This window comes from Gouania willdenowi, chromosome 22, assembly GCF_900634775.1.
Source record: "Gouania willdenowi chromosome 22, fGouWil2.1, whole genome shotgun sequence".
Lineage (NCBI taxonomy): Eukaryota > Metazoa > Chordata > Actinopteri > Blenniiformes > Gobiesocidae > Gouania > Gouania willdenowi.
In genome coordinates, this window is record NC_041065.1 from 30,500,579 (window position 1) to 30,526,412 (window position 25,834).

Consider the following 25,834-nt stretch of genomic DNA (forward strand, 5'->3'; position numbering starts at 1 on the left):
TATTTGTCTGTTTGGCATCATTTTGTTTATTTTTGAGTAGATTTTTTTTCTTTTTTATGCATTTTTTTTGTTTTTGGAGACATTTTTATTGTTAGTGTTATTTGGTTTGGTCTGATATTTTTTTTGTCATTTTGTGAATTTTTGCTGTTCTTTTGTGTATTTTGTTGTAATTTTGTATGATTTTGGATTAAATTTTTTTTTTTTTTTTTACCAATTTGAGGTTCTCTTGAGTATTTTTCTTGTTTTTATGTGCATTTTTGTCTTTCATTTTGCGTATTTTTGTTGTCATTTTGTGCATTTGTTATTCTTTTGTATATTTTATTGTCATTTTGTATAAATTTTGGAGTGATTTTGTAGATTTATTTGTCAATTTGGGTTCTTTTGAGAATTTTTATTGTCCTTTTGTATATTTTTGTTGTCATTTTATCTTTTTTTGTCATTCTTTTGTAATTGCTATTGTAATTTTTATGGTGTTGAAGTAATTTAATTTTTTTTTTTTTGGTCAATTTGGGTTCTCTTGAGTATTCTTATTGTCCTCGAGTATATATTTGTTGTCCTTTTGTTTGAATTTTTTGTATTTTGTTGTTCTTTTTGTATATTTCATTGTAATTTTGTTTTGTTTTGGAGTTATTTTGCAGATTGTTTTTATCAATCTGGGTTCTCTCGATTATTTTTATTGTCCTTTTGTATAATTTATTGTCATTTTGTATGGTTTTGGAGTCAGTTTGTAGATTTTTTAAATTTATTTCTCAATTTCGATTCTTTTGAGTAATTTTATTGTCCTCCTGTGTATTTTTGTCATTCTTTTGCAATTTTTTTATGGTGTTGGAGTCGTTTTTTATTGTCCTCTTGTGTATTTTTATTGTCCTTTTGTATAATTTATTGTTATTTTGTATAATTTATTGTTATTTTGTATGGTTTTGCAGCCATTCTTTCATTTTTTTTTCAATTTGGGTTCTTTTGAGTATTTCTATTGTCCTTTTGTGTATATTTGGTGTCCTTTTGTATATTTTATTGTATCTATTGTTATTTTGTATGGTTTTGTAGCCAGTTTTATAAATGTCTTTTGTCAATCTGGGTTTTCTTGAGTATTTTTTAATGTCCTTTTGTGTATTTTTATGTAATTTTCTTGTCCTTTTGTGTATTTTTCAGTAATATTTCTATATATTTTTTTGAATTAATTTTGTATGTTTACTTTGAGGGCTGAACAAAATGTATCCAAGTCGCCAGCTGCTTGCATCTGATACGTAGATTCTTTGAAATCTAAAGTCTGATTATGAATGAATGACTTTTAACTTGTGGAAAAGGTCTGAGGTGGATCTGATGTGGAGCTCCTGCTCTCACTGTGAACCTGATCCTTCTCTCTGAGATGAACTCACATCTTTACATTACACAGTGAGAGTCATTGTGGGGAGGAATTCCCCCTTTTGGCTGCACCGTGAACAGTGAAGAGAGGCCTTTTTGTGCCACGCACAGGTTTAGAACACAGATGTTCCTCAGCACTTTAAAACATAACAGCTGTGACATCAGCAACATCAGCCATTTCTTTGTTTAATCAGCAAACGTGGAAACTTTAATATGGAGAGGCTGTCGACATAAATCTGCTATAATTTTAGTTCCTATTGTTGGAAAGCTTTTTGCAGCAGTTATTCATGGATCCGAACACATTTAAACACTGAAAAATATTCTAAAAAATGAGTTTCTGGCTGAACATAATAAAATTGTGTAAAGCATTTCCATTCAAATCAAATGCATTGATTAAACGGGGGTAAAAAAAAAAACATTGTTTAGTGAACTCAGGTATGTAATTTATGCCTAAATAATCACATTAATCATGTTGATGCATCAATAATATTACTTTCTTCTAAATCAACACATTTGCTTTAGATCACGTGTCAAACTCATGGCCCGAGGGTCAAATCTGGCCCTTTGGAGCATCCAATTCGGCCCACAGGAGAAAGTAAAAAATCAAGAGAAAACATGAATCATTGTGTAAATGAAAGTCAACAAAAGCTCACAGATTTCCTGGTGCTTAAATCACATGATTGCAGTCATTTTTAATTATACGCTGTTGAAAAAAAATCCTCAAAATCCTTACAAAATCTTATAATTTTACTCAAATTATGATATAAAATGTCCCTTAGTTAGAAATTGGTCACAAATGTAGGAGATTTAAAGTGTAGGCCATGTTGGGACTAATGTTTATCACTTATTGCTTGAATATTGTAAATATTTTAATGTGAATAAGTGTAAACTAGGGCACAATAAAGTTAAAATGACTAGTTTTTCGACATAAAACCTGTGTCCCACTTAAGATCAAACTTCTCAGTATTTGGGCCCTGAATTAAAACAGCCCTGCTTTATATGGAAAGGTTTTATTTAGCCAACAAGTTACTTTTTTATTCCAGTGTTTTATGCTAAAACGACATGATTTCAACCAGTTTAACCTCCAAATAGAATTTTTAATTCATCAAAGCTATATTTTGTATTCTTTAGAGCAACAAATCTCTTGGTTGGTTTTTTATGTACCCTGCATCCTCTCATAGTTTTTGATCTACATTTTTCTCCGTAAATTCATGTTTTTATGCAGATATGATTTTGTTGGCTTCATATGTGAAAAACTGATGTTTAAAAAGGAAATTCAAAATACTGTAAAAAATTAAGTTTTCAAGAAAAAATTCTGATATTTTCTGAAACATCATCTACAATGACTGAATTTAAAGAGAAAAAAAAAGAAAAATGAACATAGAAAAAGTATTTAGCAAGAATTTACAAGGATGTTAACATTGTTTAGTACTGTATAGAATTAAATTTTCAATAAATCAGGACAGTCTGACGATGTGTTCGGTGTCAATACAGCAAAAACTGTTATGGTTTTTGAATAAAAAGAGTGATGACGTTATAATTTGCAATAAGTTTAAATTGACAAAAGTTTCTTCAGTATCGGAGCAACATTTTGGTTAAAGTTGCAAATCTGTCGCACAGATGGTAGATTTGTTGTGAATTTTCCAATATTTGAACTGTAGAGGCTCCCTGTAGCGCCACCTTTAGGACGATTGGCCTGCTTTTGCAGCTGAGACAATCTGGGATGGCACTGAACCTTTGTGCAAAATTTTGCCATTTTTTGCACATGGGAAGTAGGATTTCCTCAGAATTAAAAGAACACGTAGCAATATGAAATAAATGTGCCTTTAGCGTCCTACAGCCTGCCTGACTTCCTTTTCCATGATGCATTAACTCGCCATTCTGAAGAAATGAAGACATATTATTAACATTGTATAAAAAAAAAAGTTGGGCAAAGGTGCCAAAAGGTTGTCAGTTGAAATCTGTGGACCGGTGGATATATGGAGGGTGTTGACTCAGTGAAAACACTCTGGGCAGATGTCACACATTGAAAGCTATAAATTTAACCTAATGTTGCTCACAGTAAAATGAATATTAAGCCAACCTTGTCGGCTCAATCGACTGGATCTCACTGGATATGGGAGGAATTTCCATTCGTGGCACATTGTTGAAAATCATGGAATTTAAAGGTTGCAGGAGCTCAACTTCCATTTTGCCTAAATTTTCTTTAACATGGGCTTGAATGATGAAGGTCATTCCACTTTTTGTGGTAACGGAGTGGAGTGGAAAACATGAAGGTTGGTCACAGTCATCACACACTGAGGTACAACTCAATGGTTCCTGTTCTAATACCTAATGTCCTCCATTATCTTTCAAAGAATTGAAATCAAAGAGTTGTTCTGGGGTTTCCATGGATACGGTTGATGGTAACGGAGTGAAGAGGAAAAGGAAAAGTGCTGAAAATGAATCAATCAAACGTGCATTACAAAAAAAAAAAACGCAAAAAACTAGTGGAACGAGAAAGCTAGGATTTTCTGCTTTTATTAAGCAGTATATAGACATTTTTCCTTCCTGAAAACAATATGTTAAAAAGTATCTGAGCTGGACATATTTTTTCCCAAATAATGAACATTTTGCCTATATAATGTGAAATATTAGATCATGTGGGGTTGCCTGAAATGACTACAGTAGTAATAAAATTAAAAAGAAAAAACTGATTCAAATCATATATATATATATACTGTATATATATACACAGTATTATTTTTTTTAGTTGTATCTATTTTATTTTTTCTTTATTTTTGCCCAATTAAAAAGAAAAAACACTCCATAATATCACAGAAATAGATATACAGTGCTCAAAGAGCTTAAATAATTATTATTCTTTTTCAAAATAAAACACCACACACAAACTGTATTCCTATACTTTCATTTTCTCAAATATAAATCTAGTTCAAATAAAATGTAGTATAAAAACATCTGAGCTGGTGTATATTGTCACTTTGTGCACTAATACTGGCTACTCTGTGTTTATTTATTTATTTTTAAATCTTTATTTAACCAGGACAAAACCAGAAATTTGTGAATTATTAAATATGGGGTCATGACAAGATAAAAGGTTGGAAACCACTGGATTAGATAATAATAATAATAATAATAATAATAATAATAATAATAATAATAATAATAAAGGAAAGAAATAAATCACACTGAACCTGTATTTTTAAGAATAAGTCTGTATTTTCCCGTGTGAAACCAATGACTTTTATATTATACTACACAAATAGAAGCAGATACTGTTAAAGAGACAGAGACCATCTCTGAGAAATCAGTACAGAACATTGAAACACACTGCGTATCATCCGACTGTAAATTATTGCTTGTTTTTGCTACTTTTCCTCAATTTCTACATTACGAGACACAATATCCAGATTTCAACAGAACCAGTTCAACAGTGACAAACAATATTATTTCTGGTTTTTTTTTTTGTTTTTTTTTTTTGAAGTCCATGATGAACACAACACGATGGCAGTCATTTTTTCCCCACCCCGATCGTCTGCACATTTTTTTTATATTTATATTTCTAAAAACGTTGCTGAAAGAAGCCCAAAAACAACAGAAAATACACTTGGCGTATGTACATGAATTTACAACGTCTCGACTACAACCACCAGGTTTAAAACACATTTTTAAAAATGAAAATTAAATGACTGTTTTTTTTTCTCTCTGTGGCGCCAATAAAACGTTCACCGTCTGAAAACAACAAAACGGCTTCTTTCCGACAGCGGCACCTTTGCAGTCACGCTAAAACAACACACACACACACACACACACACACACACACGCAAAAGGCTTAAAAAGGTTTGCACAAGCAAAAAAAAAAAAAAACGACAGTTGGAGTGGATCACTCACAGCGACGTGCTGGTGAAAAAAAGGCTCTGCAGGTGTTTCGCTTGAAAGAGAAATAAAATAAATAAATAAAAAAACAGGTAAAATCTCACATCCAGAGTAAAGTGCTCGTATGCACACAGAGAAAAAGCTTTTAATTTAAATCACTATCGATGATACCCAAAGGCTTTTTTTTGTTTTGTTTTTTTAAAAAAAAAGGTTCATGAGTAGTAAAACAAACAACAACAAAAAAGCAATGGGATCAAATGGAGAATTTCCTTTGATGTTTTTCCTTCTTATTCTAACAAAAGCATCAGCATCTCGTGCCGTGGTGAAGATATGTCGTTTACTGCTTTGGTTGTCGTCTCAATGCAACCATTTCATCCCTTTTTTTTTTTTTTCAAATTTTCTCAAGCAAAAATGCTTCCGAAGTGAATATTTACATGTAGCGCTCAGCTATTTACACCAAGAAGAAGAAGAAGAAGAACCGAGAAGCAGGAGACAAACAGGAGAGCCTGGCGACTGCTTATCCCGGAGATCCTTCGTGCAAAACAAGCAGCGTTTTCGGTTTCGAAAGAGAAACCTATAGTCCTCAAAAAGTGAGGAATATGAAGCGGAAATGAAAGGTGAGATAAGCGTCCCAAACATCTTCAAATCAGAGGCTTCACTCATTAACTGTCTCTGCTTCACACACGATGAGCAAAAATCACTCATTTCCCTTCATGCTCCGTGTCAAAAACGCACATAAAAACTCTTTAATTCGCTCCATTTCTTCATCGTTTTCCCCCCCGCGGACGTCAAGTCACATGGTCACAGGAGACCGCACGGTAGAAAGCATCAGCGTCATCGCAAAACGACAATAAAAAAAGAACACCTCAGCTCTTGGTCTAAGCATGCACAAAGTGTATCGAACACACGTTTAGGAATACACAGCTAGGTAGTTCAGCAGAAAAACATCACCTGGTCCAAAAAAAAGACAAAATAGTGGAAAACAAAGGAAGTCAAAACACCACCACGACACTTTTTGTTAGTCACATGTGGCGCTTCTCGCAGTGTGTGTGAGTCCAGTTTCTGAGTGTGTGTGCGTCGTTAGTTTCAGTGTTTTGTGTAGTTGTGGTGTAGTATATTTATATTGTACATGCAGACAAAAGTGGGCACCTCACACACTCGTAAGCTAGCAGATGTAATAAAAGAGAGAGAGAAAAAAGGGAGGTTTTGTTAGAGATGATGGGAGCGTTACGGTGGAAAAACGAGCGACTGCTAAATCTACGACACAGGACGAGGCGACGCGAGCTGAGTGTGTGATGGGTGGATCCTTCCCCCCCCCCGTGCCAAACAGGAGGGTCCCCACGCTGTGGGCAGAATGTGATGAGTGTGTGTGTGTGCGCGTCTCATCCATCCCCCCTGTGAGCCACCGCGTTCGTCGCCGTGCTCCCCACAACGTCTACGAGCAATGCTTGTCGGTTGGTTTCTGCTTTGCTAGTTAAACTGAAATGAGGGGCGTCGGCGCTCTCTGTGAAAGAGAGAGAGGACGGGTGTGTTGCAGGTTTAAGAGAAGGGGGCGGAGCCCGGGGGGCCCCCGCCCCCCCACTGACGAGGGGGTTAAGCGTCTCTAGTTGAACACTTTGGGAGGTCCGTCGGGACGTCGGGTCTGGACGATCTGCTGCTTTGGCCGCGCCCCCTCGTCCTCCTCAGTCTCGCTTTCGCAGACGTGGACGACGACGCTGGGCGTGGACTCGGTTCCTGCGTGGAGCTCGTATTTCTCCCCTGGATGGGACGGAAGCAACAGAGAGGACCAACGTTTGAACAAAAAGAGAATGAGAGAGGTTTCACACACTTTACTCAGCAGCACAGACTGACGACAAAGGGGCGGGGCTTCCCTGTAGCACTAACACTGCCTAAGATCTCATATTGAGTAAGATGACTTTTTATCTTTGATCTGGAGCAAAGACGTCTCCTCTTCTGGTCCTGAGGGTTTACAGTAAACGTGCACTGTACATGTTGAATGATAACGAACGAATGAGGCTGATCATGTACTTGATGGTCAGACGTGCACGCTGCTGATTGGTCAGGGGATCCACCCATCTGACCCCTGGCCTAAACTGTGTGTTTTCAGTTACTGGTAGTTCTTAATATTGTCTTTTTAAATTTCTAAATTTTTACAGTGTTTTTATATCAGTGAGTGTTGGTGCTGGTGGGAGGGGCCAATGGCGCACTATGGCAGCCTCGCTTCCGTCAGTCTGCCCCAGGGCAGCTGTGGCTACAATAGTAGCTTACCACCACTAAGTGTGGAGTGAAAGAATAATCCCTTAATTCTGTAAAGCGACTTTGAGTGTCTATGATAAAGCGCTACATAAAATGTATTAATTATTATTATTATATGTGTTTTATATATTTTACATGTCACTGTGTACAGCACTTTGCTCTCCACCCAGGGTTTATTTAAGCTGCTTTATAAATACAGATGGATTGGTTAAAGCCATATACTAAAGTCACTAAGGTAACTGACAAAAAAACAGGGTTTTTCAACCTTGGGGTCGTGGCCCCTTGTGGGGTCACCTGGAAATTAAATAGGGTTTTGCCTAAAATGTCGAGTAACAATAAAATAAAAATATTACTGATGATTAAAAATATATTTTAGCTTTTTTTTTTAAGTGTATTAATTATTTTATTTGTATTTATCTATTGTGCACAATTAAATAATAAATACATAATATCACAGAAATAGATTATTATTATTATCCTTTTTCAAATTAAAACACCACATACAATCCCAAATCTGAGCTGGTGCTTATTGTCACTCTGTGCACTAATACTGGTGACTCAGTATTTGTAACACAGTATAACACACATAATGAAAAAAGTCTCTGAGGGTCACCAGAGATTTGTGATATAAAAATGGGGTCACGACCCAAAAAAAGGTTGGGAACCACTGGACTAAAGGCATTAATATCCCAACGTCAGTTTTCATCTCTTTTCACAGAAGGTGTTTTTTTGTGCTCTGTCCTGTGTTCCTTCCATGTTGCCATGGAGATGAGATCAGACAGGCGGATGGATGGCTGTTGTTGCAGCGGGGAGCGGACAGAGGGAGTCAAAGCGCTGCTGCCACGGCCTTGAACACAATCTGATGTTAGGGGACAAAGCCATTTCCTGAAGCCTCCTGTTACTATGGTTACCACAGTGTCTATCAGAGAATGTGTGTGTGTGTGTGTGTGAGAATGTGGAAAGTTTCATCTTGGATTTGTTGATAATTAAAAAGATAGCTGCACCCAGAGCCAACGGGCAGCGCTATCTAACACACACACACACACACACACGGGACACGGTGTGGACACGTTGAGCTTTTAGTGTGTTGATGACATTTTCCAAAGGTTGCTGCAGTCTTAGATGCTTTCAGAAGATCACCGTGACACCAACACTTGGAGTCTGTGTCTGACCTTAAACCAAAAAAACACTGATGTAGTGTCGGAGAATTACTGAGATTACAGGTTTTTCACATGCAAACCCAGGATATCCGCTAGTGCTGGGCAATATATCGACTTTTCCATTTGGGCAATATAGAAAAATGACAATATCACCTACTGTATATCTCACATCATACAAGTCTTTAATAAGATTCATAGAGTACAGTCAAACAGTGTCCTTTTTTACAATATTTATGAGATATATATTTTTCGAGCTTATTTTGTATTAAAATATTCCATTTACGAGTCGCTGCTTTCGTTACTTCTCAGACCAGCATGAAAAGCTCAGTTAGATGATTACTGAGTGCGTCTTAACCCAGACCTTCCCCTAAACAAGCCACACTACAGAACTCACTCACACATGCTGTCCCTGAGAGGAGAAACAGTCAAAAGAGGCACATATTGTGCAGCTGTTTGTTAATAAATGCAGCAAATATAACCCATAATTGTCTTTCTGGTCAGACTTTATTGAGTTAAAAATATCAAGATTTATATTGCATATTGGCATTTTAAGAGTTTTGGTCCATATCGGCCAGCCCTAATATCAGTTTGACTCCAGTAAAGGATGCATGGAAATAGCGTCACATACACTTTTTGGTGGTGTTTCTCAACAAACTCTGTTAAAGTTCATGCAAAGTTAACTATAAGGCTGGTCTTCTGCTGACATTTGGGTCATTCCGTGATAATGACATCTGAGAGTATCACCATTTTTAAACGTAAGCTAAAAACCTACTTATTCAGTATGTGGTGCTTTATGAGTTTTTATACATTTTAGGGTTCTTAATACTAATTTTAAAGGTGCATTATGTAGAAAATTCAACTTTGAAATATGTATTAAATACCTAAAATAAAAATTAAGAAACATGTCCTTAGCCATATGTGATTTTTTTAGACTACATAGTTATATATACATTAATAAATATTGCTGGTAAATAAGCCTATTTACAGCAGAGCTGTCCCTGAACTAGGCCATCTCTGGTAACAAACAGCCATCGGACAGATAAACGGTGCACTAACTGTGAGGTTTACAACTAACAAACAACAAAAACGTTTGCGGGATGAAGCAGAGAATATTGTCACCTGTACATTCAGTGGTCAGGACCGGATATGACAGAAGTGTCGGTTTTATTCAGTAAAATGCCACCTAGTGGTGGCAGACAAAAAATGTTCCCTTCTCTGCTTTGTTTTAATTTCCTATTTTATCATATTTTTTAATACATTTATTAAATTACTTGTGTGTGCATTAGTCTCTGAACCTTTTTTTTTAATCATTTTTAAGTTCTGTGAAGCACGTTGATCTATCGAAGTACTGACCAGGTCCTAGTTTGGCGACGGCACACAGCAGGTCGTAGTTGATGACGGGCGTGGCGTCTTCGCTCTGACTCCAGCCCACAGGAGGAGAGGCGGGCGGAGAGATGAGGAACTGTTTGACCGGCTGAGGAGGAGCCAAATACGACTTATCGATGTCCTCGTCACCATTCTGGATCTGCAGGAGAGAACGTAAGCGTTAAAAACGTGAATGTCTGTTAATAACCAGAGCATGCACAAAGAGAGGGGATTATTATTTTAATAACTGCGTTTTAGGAGTCATTTTGTGCATTTTTGTTGTCACAGATTTTTTGATTTATTTTTGTTGTCATTTAGTATATCTGTATCTCAGTGCATGTGTTTTTGGAGTCATTTTGTTTTTTGTTTTTTTTTTGTCATTTCTGGGTTTTTTTTAGTCTTTCTTGGAGTTTGTTGTTTTCATTTTGTGTATTTTTGTTGTATATTTATTTGTATTGTTTCTTTTTGTTGTTTTTTTTTAATTTTCTCTTATTTTAGGTCATTTTCTTATCATTTTGTGTATTTTTGTTGCATATGTATTTGTATTGAGCATTTTGTGCAGAGTAATTATGTGCTTTTCTCTTTCTCATTATATGAGTTTTTGTCATATTGTGTTTTCTTTGGTCATTTTTGGGAGTTTTTGTTGTCATTTTGTGTATTTTGTTGTAATTTTTGTGGTTATTTTTGATCATATTTTGTGTTTTTGTTGTCATTCTGTACATCTTTCTCTTAACGTATGTGTTTTTGGAGTAATTTCGAGAATTTTGAAGTTATATTTGGTGTTTATTGAGTCATTTTTGAGTGTTTCTGTTGTCATTTAATATATTGTTTGTTTATTATATGTGTTTTTGAGGTCTTTTGTGTATTATTGTTGTCATTTGTGTGTTATTCTGTCATTTTGCATGTTTTCTTTTTCTTTTTTGTGGATTTACTTTGGCAACCCCTTATGAATGATGTAGCTCCAAATATTGAAAGTTTATTTGAAATAACTTTTTTCATTTTACATTTACGTTTTATCGGATGGAAACAGAATTATAACGAAAAAAACTAAAACGCATTTCATAGACACCCCCACACCCTATCTGAGAATGCAAGCCAAGTATTTGTGTGTATTTTTGACTACACGTCCTGTTTATACACGTTATTCTTGGTCACATGATCTCAGCCCATCACCCTGCCCTTTCCCACGCCCCTTTTAAGTGGCACTCACTTGAGCAAAGTAAAGTTTGAGCTTTTTCCCGTTGAATTCCGACTCGTGCAGCTCGATGCGGGCTCGGGCCGCTGCCTCTGGGGTGCTGAAGTTGATGCGAACTCTCCGGAAGCTTTTGAACATCTGAAAGTTGACCTGCTGGTCGTAGATACTGAACAACGCCTCAAACCTCTCCTGTTGAAGAAAGAAAGACAAAAGGAAGCAGATATGATTAGTGTTTTTATTTATTTTTGTAGATTCTTTGACTTTTAGACGCTTTTGTCCTGTAAGCTGTATTTTTACATTTGAATATCAACAAACCTGCTGCATTTTGACATTTTTTCTTTTTGCACTACAAGGAAACCTAAAACTCAGGACACGTTATTGGTGCTTTAAGATGTTTTGTTAGTTTTGCTGTAGATTATTATTTCATTATTAACCTGAAACCATGGGATTTTCTTTATTTGTAAAAGCAAAATGTGCAACGTTCTAATCATTCTATACTCAAAGTGCATTTCATATTTTATCTGTGTATACCTCACGATACGATATCTCATGATATTTTTTCCCACAATATTATCACGATACGGCGATTATCGATATATTGTGGGAATTTTCAACCACGATACATCACGATATCTGTGTCTCACACACACACACACACACACACACACACACACACACACACACACACACACACACACACACACACACACACACACACACACACACACACACACACACAGTGTAAATATATCCACTCCTCACCCATTGTCTCATTGTACTGTGTATGTACTGCATTATCTCTGTGTATCATGTATATACTGTATATATTGTTTTCGTCATGTCTTGTATGTTGCGATTAAAAAAAAAAATCGAATCGATAACGTATTGCGAGACAAAACCTTGCGATATATCGTTGTATCAATATTTTGGCACAGCCCTAGTGTTGGACTTTCAACTCCTAGCTCCCCGTGTCACATTCTAGACTTTGGTGGATTCCTCATCTGTTTGCTGCTGAGAGAGACATAAAACTCTGATCCTACTTTATCACCTGAATTACTGCGCTGACACAGCAGCTATGGCCGCGAAGGGAAAAATGTGATTGGTACCTGAAGGGATGCAACCACTGTGAGAACTAGCGCTGAACTGTAAAGGCACAGGAATGACTGGACACATTTCTTTCTGTTAGTGTGTGCTGTCAGCAAACCCTGCTCTTGCTCTTTAAATCTTCTTTTATATCCAACACCATCACTATGGCAACCAGTTACCTACATACACTATAGTAGGTATGTAACTTTTACTTTTTGAATTTCAGATTCATATTCAGACAGTTCTCTTTACGTGAATCTTATATAATATGTTAAGTTTCATTTATTCACTGTTTTTCAGAATATTTACATTGATCTCCTGACATGTTTCAACTGCCAACTGCCAGTCTTTTTCAGAAAAGTCTGCCGATGTTTTGATGTTTCCGAGACTCCCACATAATAATTCCAGCAAGTTATTTTGTCTTCTCTATGAATAATATGTCATTATTTCATTTCATTCTCGACATTCTCAAATGTTTTTCAGGAAATCCCAGAAAGAGCAGACTCCTCTGAGGAACACTGGCAGATGACAGTCTGCTGATCACTTTGATGTTTCCTTGACTTCTGTGTAATAATTCTAGCAAGTATTTTTTGTCTTCTTTTTGAATAATATGTTAGGATTTCATTTCTTCAGACAACTGGTTTTCCAGGAAATTTACTTTGATCTCCTGACATGTTTCGACAGACAACTGCCAGTTTTCTTCAGAGCCGTCTGCTCTTTCCTGAAAAACAGTTGTCAGAATGAATGAAACCATAACATATTATTCAAAAAGAAGACAAAAAGAACTATCAAAAAGCTATCAGCAGATGCCTATAAAGATGAATGGCAGTTGACACTCGAAACATGTCAGGAGATCAAAGTACATTTCTTGAAAAACAGTTGTCTGAATAAATGAAGCCTCAACATAAAGAACTCGGGGCAATTATTAAGCGGAAGTCAAGGAAAGGTCAAAGCGATTGGCAGACACCTCTGAAGAATACTGGCAGTTGACAGTCGAAACAGGTCGGCAGATCAAAGTAAATTTCCTGAAAAAAAACATTTGCCTGAATAAATGAAACCTCAACATATCATTCACAAAGAACTTGCTGGAAATATTACGCGGAAGTCACGGAAACTTCAAAGCGATCAGCAGACGCCTCTGAAGAAGACTGGCAGTTGAAAACATATCAGGAGATCAGATGAATCAAATAAACAGTTGTCTGAATATTTGAAACCTTAACATATTACTCAAAAAGAAGAACGACTAGCACGAAATAAGTTGGCAGCCATCCAAAGTATTTTCACGTTTTTATTTTTATTTAGAAGTAAAAACGGCTGAAATGATTTTTCTTCAGATAAAGACAGTGTAGGCATCATAGTCAATAAATCAAAGATAATTTGCTCAAAAATATGATGTAAAAGGGTGAAATTGGTGCTCGAAAGAAAGTTTGTTTTGATCTCCACTGTACACACTAGTTTTTTTTTTACATTGTTAGGAAAGTTTCCCACATTGCATTGCAATTTAAACCTTTTACATCTTTTTTTTTTCTAGCAAATGATCTTCAATTTATTTCTTTTTTTTCCTATGGACTTACCATATATATATATATATATATATATAGTCTCCAGAACCTTTAATTCAAAATCTGAAAAACAAACACACGCTGTATGCAGTTTGCAGTAAAATCCCATCCATCCTCTGTCTGACGCATGCAGAGCTGGAAATTATTCTTCCAAGCTGTGGAAGCAGTTTTGTTCACTGTGGCCAAACACGTTGGATTTTCAAACTAAAACACATTGGCACTTTATATCACACCCGTCCCACCTGTTGTTTGTGTTTTTGTTTTCATGGCTTCTCTCCGTCTGAGTGCGTCTGGCATTCACGCTGACTTGGTCTCTGAGCTTTTTCATACCATTCTTTTAATATGTTTTCAGTTCACCCATGAAGGCGCAAAACAAGCCAAAGTGTTGAAGTACTTTTGAGTCCTTTCATGCATTTTAATTAATCTCTAAGAGTGAAAAAAAAATTACAATACTTCTCGAGGATGCTGATCTTCATCTATCTGAAATAAAGTCTAACTTCTCATCTTGTAAAAGTATTTTTTTCCAAACGACAAATAATAATTCATCATGAACTTTACCTTCCTTGGTGTGTCTATGTCGGACATTTGCGCTCATTCTCTACGACTGCCTCACATGTAGCACCTTTGAATAAATCACCGCATTTCACAACTCAAATCTGGTGAGATTTTTTACTCAATGTTTTCATCAAATCTGCTTTTAGATCAGATCAGCAATCACGTTTGAACACACCTTTTTAACACCATCTAACAGGGGTTGAACGACTACATCATTTTAAAGGTCGACGAGTCGACGTTGACGAGTCGATGACATCACCAAGAGCCGAAGCTGAGCCGAGTGGCAGCCGAGTGCCGGTGCTGTGCCAAAATCTGTGACCGCAGGTGGCGACAGCTCCAACCCCTGTGGCTTCTCGGTGGACATTTACCGCCAGCCCCTGGGACATGGGACATGCTATAGAAGCTTAGTAAACGGTAACTGTTAAGCCCCAAGGCTTCCTCAGAACCGGGCGTTTAGACTTTGTTTGGGCTGTTTTTACGATAGCTTCGGCTTCGTTCACCGAAGCCGGTGTTGTGCCAATGTCTGTGACCCGAAAAAATCTGTGACCGCCGTGGTTTCTTGGCGGTAGAGAAGAAGCGTGATAAATCTCTTCGTAGCTATTTACTCCCCCTTAAACATGACGCTCCAGTGGGTGAAGTAAATGTAGACTGGAGAAGAATAACAAACGTGTTTAAGGGGGAGTAAATGTCCGTCCATGACCAGTTTTTTATGCGCTATTTACATTTTGCGCATTTCCAAGAGAAATGGAAACGCAGCTCGTGTCAGTCTTGGCAGTTCAACATAGATTTAACTCATACTGTGCATTGTTTCTACATCTTTTATCCCATTATTATTTGGATTGTCCTGTCAAAAGTATAATTAAATCCCACACATCTGTAAATATCTCAGTGCTCTTACGATTTGTATTTGATTTGGTGACAGGGCCGAACCCTGAACTCGAATCCTAAGCTCATGCTTAAATATGAAATAATGACATATTTCACTACAAACTACAATAAGGGTTGTGATTGGTTAGGTGTTTGATGAAAAGAAATAAAAAGTATAAGTGGGATTTTGTCCACTTAGGGGCATCCAGTTCAACCTGTAGGAGAAAGCAAATATGGCAGATACAAGCAGAAACTAAAATTTCCTAGTTTTTCTGTGCTTACCTCACATACTGGCAGTATCTTTTAATTGCAATTTGTAAAAAGAAAGAATTTTTTTCCAAAATCTGGCAATTTTCCTTAAAATACTCCACGTTACTTTTATCGTCTTTCCCTTTACTTACAAAAACTTCACAAAATTGTGCCAAACATGCTAAATAGTGTTGTTACATTTCACTTGACATTTTATGCTAAAATCAGACAAGATTACACTGCCCAAGCTTGAACATGTCTGTTCGTGACACTTTTGAGCTTCAATCACTCATTTCATGGGAAAAATTCCAAGGAAATGTGAGAAATGACATTGTTTGTGAATCTTTTATTACAAAGGCTCACCCTCATGTCTTCTACAAAATCCAGCACAGACGTGTGATTGAATGTGTAATGCTTCTGCCGTGACGTGTCACTCATAACTAGTTGAACTGCTACATCATCTGCTAATCCTGACTTTGTACCAGAGCCTTTTCTGATTTGAATTCATTGCAATACATTAAAAAAAAACTGTTCAGATGATGCCCTGCATTTATTTTTAGGCACAGGACAACATGGTCACTACTCGACCCATAACACCTAGCGCAAAATTTTGAACAGGATTACATGTGGAACAGGACATATTGGTTCGTTGGTTACAGTTGCTAGATATTCAGTCACCTGTTTTCTGACGGGAAATAGTGTGTAAATGTAAATCTTCTCCCTAAGCATGCATGTCATGCAGTTTTCCTGTCATACTGGGGTAAAAGCTAGAGAAAAACCTGGTTCTCCAGATTGCTTTTTTGGTTTCAGAACGGGAATTTTGCATTGTCTGTCATCACATAATACTGGAGGCTTCTAAATTAACATTACACCTATTTGTAATTGAGCAAATTCAGTTTAAAAGCAACTTGGAACACTAATAGAAAAAATAATCCTGTCACAAATGAGATGATTAACCCTATTAGTGGTAATGCATTTACCCCCCAAATAAAACTTCCCTGTTACTTCGTTACAGTGAGTGCTAGAACATGAAGTCCAACAGGAATGAAAGAAGAGCATGTTCCCTTTTTCTAATTTCCAAGAGAATAACAAGATTCCCTGAATGAGTTTTAAAAGAAAGGGAGAACACGGTAATCAGCCATTACATTATTACTATCCACTGGAGTCAAAAACACTCTTTTGATAATGAAACAAAACTAATAGGTGACGTTTTTAGGGGGAGTATAAATGTGTTAATAGAGATAAAATCAGGAAAAGTTGGCAAGTCTGATGAATTGAGGGAGTTAGACTGAGGCCTAATAGTGATGGCTTGATCCAGTACGTCTTTAAAGATGCAGATATTGAATGTTCTACTGATCTAGTGGACAGTATGCATCAAAAGTGATTTTTTACATTTTTATATATGTATTTTATTACTTAAGTTTGTTGTGTACTTTTTTTTTTTAAAACCTTGTTACCAATAGTAGATTTAGGCTGAGCAATATTGTTGAGGGTTTGTTTCAGGCTGGGGTGGACTGTCCATCTGGCATAGCGGGAATCGTCCCAGTGGGCCATCGACCCAAAGTGGGCCATCGACCCAAAGTGGGCCCGTCCTGTGCAATATGTTTTTTTTTTTTTGACGAACGAGTGGAGGCAGACACGGTAACAGGTGGTCCAAAAGAGGCAAAAATGTGGAAGAAAAGAATGTAGAGTGAATTAAATGGGCCAAAAGCAGTCTAGAGTGGCCAAAAAATGGACAAATAAAGAGGAAAAATGTGGTATGCATTGGCAAAAGGTAGCTTAAATGGGCAAAATGTGGCAAACAATAATGAAAAAAAGCGAAATGCGGAAAAAAAGAGCCAAAACGTAGGGGAAAAAACAAAACAGTATTTACTGAGTAAAAGTTGCCTTATTTGTATGAAAAGTAGCCAAAAAAAAGAGGAAAGTAATTTACTAGCAAAAGGAGCTAAAATCTGAAAAAAATGTCAGAACTTTTTGAAAAGGGGCAAAAATGAGACAAAAGAAGTTGTAAGATAAAAAAAGGATTTAAAAAGTTTCCCTTTTTTTTTAGGTTTTCTGGGGAAATAATAATTAAAAATAAGACATTAAGAACAATATGTTAAGCATCACTGACATAATAACGGCTTCTACATGGTGTCCACCGATAATGCAGAGTAGGGTAGCATTATTGATCCCACAGTGGGGATATTACTATGTAGTGGGCTGGTCTGGACGGAAAATGGCAGTGCTAAATTTTTGTCCCAGTCCACCCCTCGTTCCAGGTGTGAAAACATACGTGTGAATAATTACACTGGCTGTGTGTTTCTCCAGGCCACCTTTACGTAACGCCCAGAACGCCCGTCCTTCCCCTGTCACCGTCTCTAACTATGACCTGCTGTTGCACAACTCTGCATTGTTGTCCTCTGAGCTGCAGCTGCTCAGTGAGATTCTTCACTGATTCACCTCCAGAAATCTACATTAATGTGACCAAGAAACTATTATTCATTTACAAGCTGCATCCTGATGAGCCATGTGACCAAGCAGAGAAATATCTACATAAAAATGAAAATTAGAATCCAAAATAGATATTTTTGCCTGACCTTTTAGCGTCAACTTGAAGCTGTAGTGTTACTGTAGAAAAGGCCTTGTGAACTGGCAACAAAATGACTCAAACAACACAAATAAATGACCCAAAAAATACATAGAAATACACCAAAAATACATCAAAATGATTCCAAACACACAAAAATCACAGAAAAATACAATCAAGAACAACAAAAATACACAAAAACAAATGAAAAATACATAATATACAAAAATGATTCCAAATAACCAAAATGACAACAAAAATGCACAAAAATCAGTTCAAAAACAGATAGAATATCAGAAAAATACATGAAAGAACAACAAATACACACAATAAGGACTCCAAGAAACCAAAATAACAACAAAAATGCCCAAAATCATCCCAAAGTCAGACAGCGTGACAGAAAAATACAAAACAAACAACAAAAACACAAAGCAACAACCAATATACACATAACAACCACAAAAACATACAAAATGAAAGTATAACATCTACAAAATGACAACAAAAAAACACGACACCAAAAACACACGAAATGACCACAAAAACACACAAAAATGACTCCAAAAACACAAAATGACCACAAAAAAAAACACAAAACAAGAGAAATATACCACATAAATGCACAAAATGACTGCAAACACACACACAAACCCGTCTTTGTTGGTTGAATCAGACAATCATATTTTTGTGATAACAGTTGCCCATGACTAGTGTAGATATCACAATATGTCGGAAAAAGCTCCAGCTGTAGATTTTGCCCCACATTAGTGAAAAAAACGACTATATTTTATTTTCTATTTGACAAATGAATGGAGCGTACGAGGGCTTTGCTTGTGAAGTGGCCGTAGGTCATTGTCCTCCATGGGTGAGGAGGCAGTTATGTTCCTGGTGGTAATGGAAAGGCTGTCATCCCAGTGGCTATGGGACATGACTCACACTCACACAATAATCCCCACAAAGGATCAGTGGCCGAACAATAAATAGAAAGGATTGACATCAGAGCAACACTGAGGGGAAAAGAGGAAGGCAGGCATGTGACATCCAAGTTCTGCTAAACATCTTCCTCCAATATATTGTAACCTTGTGACAGAAGAGAACGACCTTGGAACCTTCCCATCTTACGTAAAAGGTCTGATTAGGTTTCGTAAAAGTGCTGGGATCGCTGATGGCAGAGAAACCTGCAGCTACGCTAGATAGTTTTAGCTTGGCACCGATAAAAAGAGAAAGAATTGTGGTGACATTATTGGAAAGTCACACATTGTGATGTTCAATAAAAGCTCTTACAAGCTGTCAGCTAGCGTTGTTGTGTTCCGTCAGTTAATTGTGCAGCTTGGGGAATTTCAATAGGGTCTGTGTAAAGCTGTGTTTTGGCTGCCAGTGGTGAGACTGAGTGAGACTCGTCTGCTGAAACTGTGCCCTATTGTTCCTTTCATCATTGATGAGAGAGAAAACGCACAAAGCACACGGAAAAAAGTCACAAAACAAAAGATTTCACAACTCTTAGATGAAAAATTATTAAACAGACAATGCAAGTTAAGACTGCATTGACTAATAAATACTAAAATTGATATTATAACTGTTGCTCAGCAATGGTTGGGGCCAGGCCATTTTAGGCAACACAGAGAATTTTGAGTTTCGAACAATACTTGAACTCACAATTTCTGGCACAAAAGACAATCAGTGATTCTCAACTGGTGGGTTGTGTCCACCTTCACACTGAGGTCGCATTGAAACAAATCAGATCTGCATCTGATTCAGGACCACATTAAAAAGTGGTCTAAATTTGATTTGAAAAAATCAGATATGGGCCAAATAAAATAATGCATTTAATCGCCTTCTTTTTTGCACTCTCAAAAATATGGTGGACATAAAAGCTAACAACACAACACAGAACGACGAATGCTCACAACACAAATACCAACTCCACAACACAACACGAACGCTCACAATACAACACAAAAGCAGTCCGGTAAAAATCCACGGAGAAGAGTGTCGGAAAAAATCAGGCCGTGAAAGGATCGGGCACTGCCACCAACGTTAATGTCACTCTTCTTCGTGGATTTTTTTTAATGCACCAACATTAACGTCACTCTTCTTTGTGGATTTTTATATGTACCAACGTTAACGTCACTCTTCTTCGTGGATTTTTTTATGTACCAACGTTAACGTCTCTCTTCTTCGTGGACTTTTGTATGTACCAACGTTAACGTCACTCTTCTTCGTGGATTTTTTTATGCAACAAAGTTAACGTCATTCTTCTTCGCAGATTTTTTTATATACCAACGTTAACGTCTCTCTTCCTCGTGCATTTTTTTATTTACCAACGTTAACGTCACTCTTCTTTGTGGATTTTTTTATGTACCAACGTTAACTTCTCTCTTCCTCGTGCATTTTTTATGTACCAACGTTAACGTCACTCTTCTTCGTGGATTTTTTTATGCAAAGTTAACGTCATTCTTCTTCGCAGATTTTTTTTTATCTACCAACGTTAACGTCACTCGTGCATTTTTTATGCATTTTTTTTAATGGATTTTTTTATGTACCAATGTTAACTTCTCTCTTCCTCGTGCATTTTTTAATGCACCAACGTTGTTATCGTCACTCTTCTTCGTGGATTTTTACCGGACTGCTTTCATGTCGTGTTGTGGAGTTTCTATTTGTGTGCGCTTTTGTTTTGTGTTGCGTTGTGGCGTTCGTCATTCTGTGTTGTGTTGTGAGCTCTCAGGGCGTTTTTTGTTGTGTTGTGGGGTTCTTCATTTTGTGTTGTGTTGTGAACTTTTACGACCAGCATACCGAAAAAGTGTGGAACCTTTCTCATTGCATGACTTCCTGGTATATCCATAATGCTGATGCACAGACCACAACTCAAGAAATCGGAGAACCCGAGAAGAAGTAGTTCCTGTGCTTCGTGGACGTTAATTTCAGCTGAAAAAAATCCCCCAAAAACAAACACCGGATGTAAAACAAAAGCCCAGTTGTGTGCAAATTGTGCAAGAAAGAGTTGCAGCTTGGGTGGATAAATAATAATACAAAATTATTATATTATATTGCTTTTAAATTGAAAAACGTTGCTTTTCCTGTCAAATATTGTTAGGCGATTAATTAATTAATAATTACAGTCTTTTTTTTTTTAATCAACTCCCACAACTACTGAGTTTTAAAACTTTTTAAACTGTGATTTTCTTCATAATTTGCAATAGCTTTAAATGTACATGGCTACATTTTGGTGATTGTTCCAAATCTGTGGCACATATGGTTGATTTGTTGAGAATTTTCAAAAATGTAAACTTTAGAGAAGCTTCCTGTAGCGCCACCTTCAGGACGATTGGCCTATTGTTGCAGCTGAGGTGATCTGGTATACGATTTGAACTTTGCGCAAAATTTGGTGATTTTCCGCACATGGCATGTAGGAATTCCTCAGAAGAAAGGATAACAATACATTCAATGACCGAGTTACATTGTTCTATTTTCACCTGGATTTAGTATTTAGGTTTTAAAGTATTTCAATCAAGGGCATTTGTGTCACGATCCACAAGTGTAATCCTTGCTCATCTGAATTACAATGTTTGTTGTTTTAGATCAAAATGAAAAGATTACCAGAGCCTAGTCCGAGAACAAAGAACTCTTACTCTCTGTTATTTTTTTCCCTTCTTTTCTGAGGATCACTGATCTTCCTCTGTGACACGTGCACAGCAGCATTAGTGCATTCTAATCCCAACGCTTGTTTGGGTGAAAAACCAACAAAACTAGGTCATGAAGTCCTGAGTTAAAACAGGAACTGTCTTCACCTAAAAATAGACCATACTAAAATGTTTGAAAAATTTGAACTTTGATCTTAAGTGCGCCGCAAACCTTTGGCGGGAAAACTAGCAACTCTGCCCTATAAATATATGTAAAGTAATGGAAGTTACAAGCAATATCTAATCTTTAAATTTCTTTGAGTTTGTGACCAATTTCTATTCAATTTGGGCAAAATTTGTGGAATAATTTTAATAAAATTGCAGGATTTTGGAAAAGATAAAGTTTTCTTTTTCAAAAATTTGCGATAAAAAAAATTACTGCAATCTTGTGATGAAACTGGAAAAACTGTGGGCCCTGCAAATATTGTGGACTTACATTGAATTTATGTATTTGGAAGGGCTGTGATAACTACAATTGAATTACTTGGTGTTTCTACACAATGATTCGTGTTTTCTGTATTTTCAACTTTATCCTTTGGGCCAAACTTGATGCTCTAAAGGACCAAATTTGGTCCTCGGGCCTTGTGTTTGGAACATGTGCTTTATAATATCATCTGCACAATGCCAATGTTCTATGTCTGAGCCTGCGGCACAGGGTGTACACGTTAGTCAAAGACCACGAGGTCGGCATTCTCAAACGCCACATAGTTGGCACACGACCAGAACAATAAACCTCACACAAGCCCTATTGTTCTAAAGCACCTGCTAAGGATGATGTCAGCTTTTGCGTTCACTGCTGAGAAATAATAATACAGGGACAAACCTAAGGCCTCGGACTTTCTGTGACTACGGAAAGCGGACAAAAAAACAACAAATTTGACTTTCTGAAAAAGAAATGGCAACATTAGTATTTATCTTTTAAATATTTTTACTATTTTCTCAAACATTTGCAGAAATTGCAATATGACAATAATTAAAACATATCAAGCGATGTACCGCGCAACGTCCAAACCCGACCCGTGCCCGTGGTATAACGATCGGAATTAAGCCCGAACCATCGGCACAGAGCGACGCACACACACACCTCTCAAGAAAAATATGTTAATTCCAGGCCAGGAACATGAGAAAACTTTTCTTGCATGTTTTTTCTTTTAATAATATCTATTAGTGTTTAACTTTGCATTCTGATAAGTGAAGAAATGTGCAGTTTATTTTGGTTTAAGAGTTCAAACGGTTTGTAAGAAGCTTATGAGAAAAAAAGTAATTAACAATTTAAATAAAAGAATAAGTATCTACTGCATATTTTGATTAATCTGATTTTTTTTTACCAAAATATGATCTTTATGTATTCATATGTAATCAAATATTTGGTTGAGTGCATCCTTACACCCTATTCCTCAACATCTCTTGAAGCAACACAAATATTCACCTGCAAATTCAGAGTTGGCAGAAAACAGGAAGTTATTTGGTTCGCTAAAAGCTCAGCTCATATGTTACATGTGTGAAGTCACAGAAGACGAGATGAAAACAGCCATAAGCAATAATGTGAGGAGCATGTATTGCTGAGTAAAACCTACATGTAAATCCCGCCGTAGAGGTTTTCATATAACAGTCATGAGAAAGAGGGCAAACGCAATCAATAGCTTAATGTGCGGAATTGACACGGACCGACGTCAAGGGGCTACGTTGCAACTCCCTTGAGGGAGATGTGTCCACGACAGGGAGTTGTATTTTTTTTTATTATCTATTTTCAAGGCAAGTGAAAACACACACGCACAACTTTCTTACATCACACACTCTCAATTTACAATGACGGTACATTCATGAGGCTGCAACTCAGATTCAAACTGAGTGGATGTGTTACACAGTATTACATATGAGTTACTACCACAGCACACTTTAAAAGCAGCTTTACTAGGAAACACAATCCTGTTTTTAACTCAGCATCATAATTATGTTCTACTGTTTAACTTAGTTTGAGATTGTTGCCAGGGGAAGCAAAATAAAAAATGTAAGTACATATAAAGACCGTATTGAGATTCGAGCCAACAAGAATGTAACACATACAATAATGCAAAAATGATTAGTAACATCATTGATAATGTTGACCACTGTTGGGGTAAATTATAATTGTAATCGCATAATTGATAATTAATTACAATAATGGTATAATAATTATAATTTTAATTGTAATTTTAAAAAGCTGTTGCTGTCGTAATTGTAATTAAATTGTAATTTAGTTTAAATCATTTACTTTGTAAGTGTAATTGCCATAATAATTCTATAAAATTGGCAATTATAATTTAACGCTAAACTAGGGAACCATGTTACAGTTCTACGTACACTTCAACACATATTATTAAAATAACTTAAAAAAAACTAATCGAGGGGTATACTGACAGAAAAAAGACTCACACCAAAAATATTAAAACACATATTTTCATTGTTTAGGAAGACTAAAAGGTAACCAAGAGATAGGAAAGAAATTAGATGATAGATATTTGTTTTTAGTGTATTTTACAGCTGATTTAGGACCCTTATCATTAAGAGATGCTAACAGAAAGCTAACACAAGAGGAAGATTAACTTTTATTAGGTTATTTATTTCAGGCTGAGTAATTGTGATTTATTGTTATTCAACTTTAGTTATTGAGAACATAATTGTAATCTACTTTCTGAGGATGAAAATAATTGTAATTTAATTGCAATTGGAAAAAATGCTGTTCACTGTAATCATAATTGAATTGTCATTGAACATGGGTAATTAAAAATGTAATTGTAACTGAAAAATTTGTAATTGACCCCAATCCTTAAGTTGACTACAAAAATGTGCATCGAAATCAGACCGGCGGTGCCTTTCTGCTTCGTTTTCGCTGCAGTACCATAACATGAACTGCTGGGCGCACTGTCGCTTCACCATTTACATTATGAAGAAGAATTGAGCAACAGAAGAAGAACCAACCTAAAGTCTCAAACGATTGGGATTTTTTCACTGAAAACTCATACTGAGATACATTCATATTCCTCATGTACAATCATACATGACATAGAACTAACATCTGTGCCAAGAAACGAACAGTAATATGTTCGAATCAAAGCAGCAGAAAACTATTTTATTTAAAAAAAAATCTCAATAACGTAGCCTTGAAAGGAAGACAATGGTCACATGACTCGAGCACCAAAAAAGAACTTGTATTTTTAAAACAACAACAAATGAATGCTTATATATTTTGTACAGTAACTGAGTTTTATGGTACTTAAAATATTTGTATATTATGTACATTATATTAGGAATTGTATTTTTTCGAATTCATTTGGTTAAACGGTAATGAAAACTTTTGTCCACAATGCTCCCTGCCCCCGCAAACTCTGCGTATGCCCGACAGTGTTGCTAAAGTTAAAAAAGATTTAGATTTCATCATAACTTTGCTATGTTTTGAAAATGCATCAGTGTTTTAAGTTTGATGTTTGTTGCAATTCAAACATTAATTTGATGAATATATTTACACATTTTTCCTAAGCTGTGTACAGTATGTACATGCCAAGCAGCAGCAGTAACAGTGTTGATGCAACACTTTGAAGTACTAATCTATTTTTCCATAGGCATGTTTTTGGCAAATGCTATTTCAGGAGTTACAAGTGTGTTCTCTATTTGTGGCCAATTGTGTTGGAAATTCAATCGGAAAGTCTACGGTGAAAATAAGCTTCTATAAGTGGCTTGAATAATGTCATGTGATTTATCTTCCTTTGTGCTCAGCTGTGAGTCGGGACATTCCACTGTGTGATCCTTTACTTTGCGTCTAAACTTAACGCCTTACAGTGGTGCAGTCTTAGCCACATGGTAACCCGAGTCTTTTGTTCTGCATCAGGCTAGCGGGCACAGCTCTAACTTTCAGCTGACACCTGAGACCAATAGCTCCTCTTGGGTTGCAGGCCCAGCTTCATCCATGTAGTGTCTGGATCATTGAGGAGGGGGAAGTGGGCTCACCTGAGCCGAACACTCGGACTATGGTTTGTTCAACCTTGCAATGCTCAGATCTGGTTTCCTAC

General features: G+C 36.5%; 1 protein-coding gene across 3 annotated transcripts in view; it reads right to left on the reverse strand.

Moving 5' to 3' along the window:
- Nucleotides 1-4,562: 4,562 nt before the first annotated feature.
- rcan3 (regulator of calcineurin 3) overlaps nucleotides 4,563-25,834 on the reverse strand; it is a 48,597-nt gene continuing 27,325 nt past the window's right edge. For 2 of the 3 annotated variants that reach the window (XM_028438864.1, XM_028438866.1), the window contains 3 exons: nucleotides 11,233-11,406; nucleotides 10,011-10,182; nucleotides 4,563-6,999 (listed from right to left, as the gene is read on the reverse strand). In XM_028438864.1, coding sequence (XP_028294665.1) covers nucleotides 6,845-6,999; nucleotides 10,011-10,182; nucleotides 11,233-11,406 — 501 coding nt within the window. In that variant the 3' untranslated portion in view covers nucleotides 4,563-6,844. The remainder of the gene's footprint in view (nucleotides 7,000-10,010; nucleotides 10,183-11,232; nucleotides 11,407-25,834) is intronic. The other variant, XM_028438865.1, reaches the window with a different exon arrangement.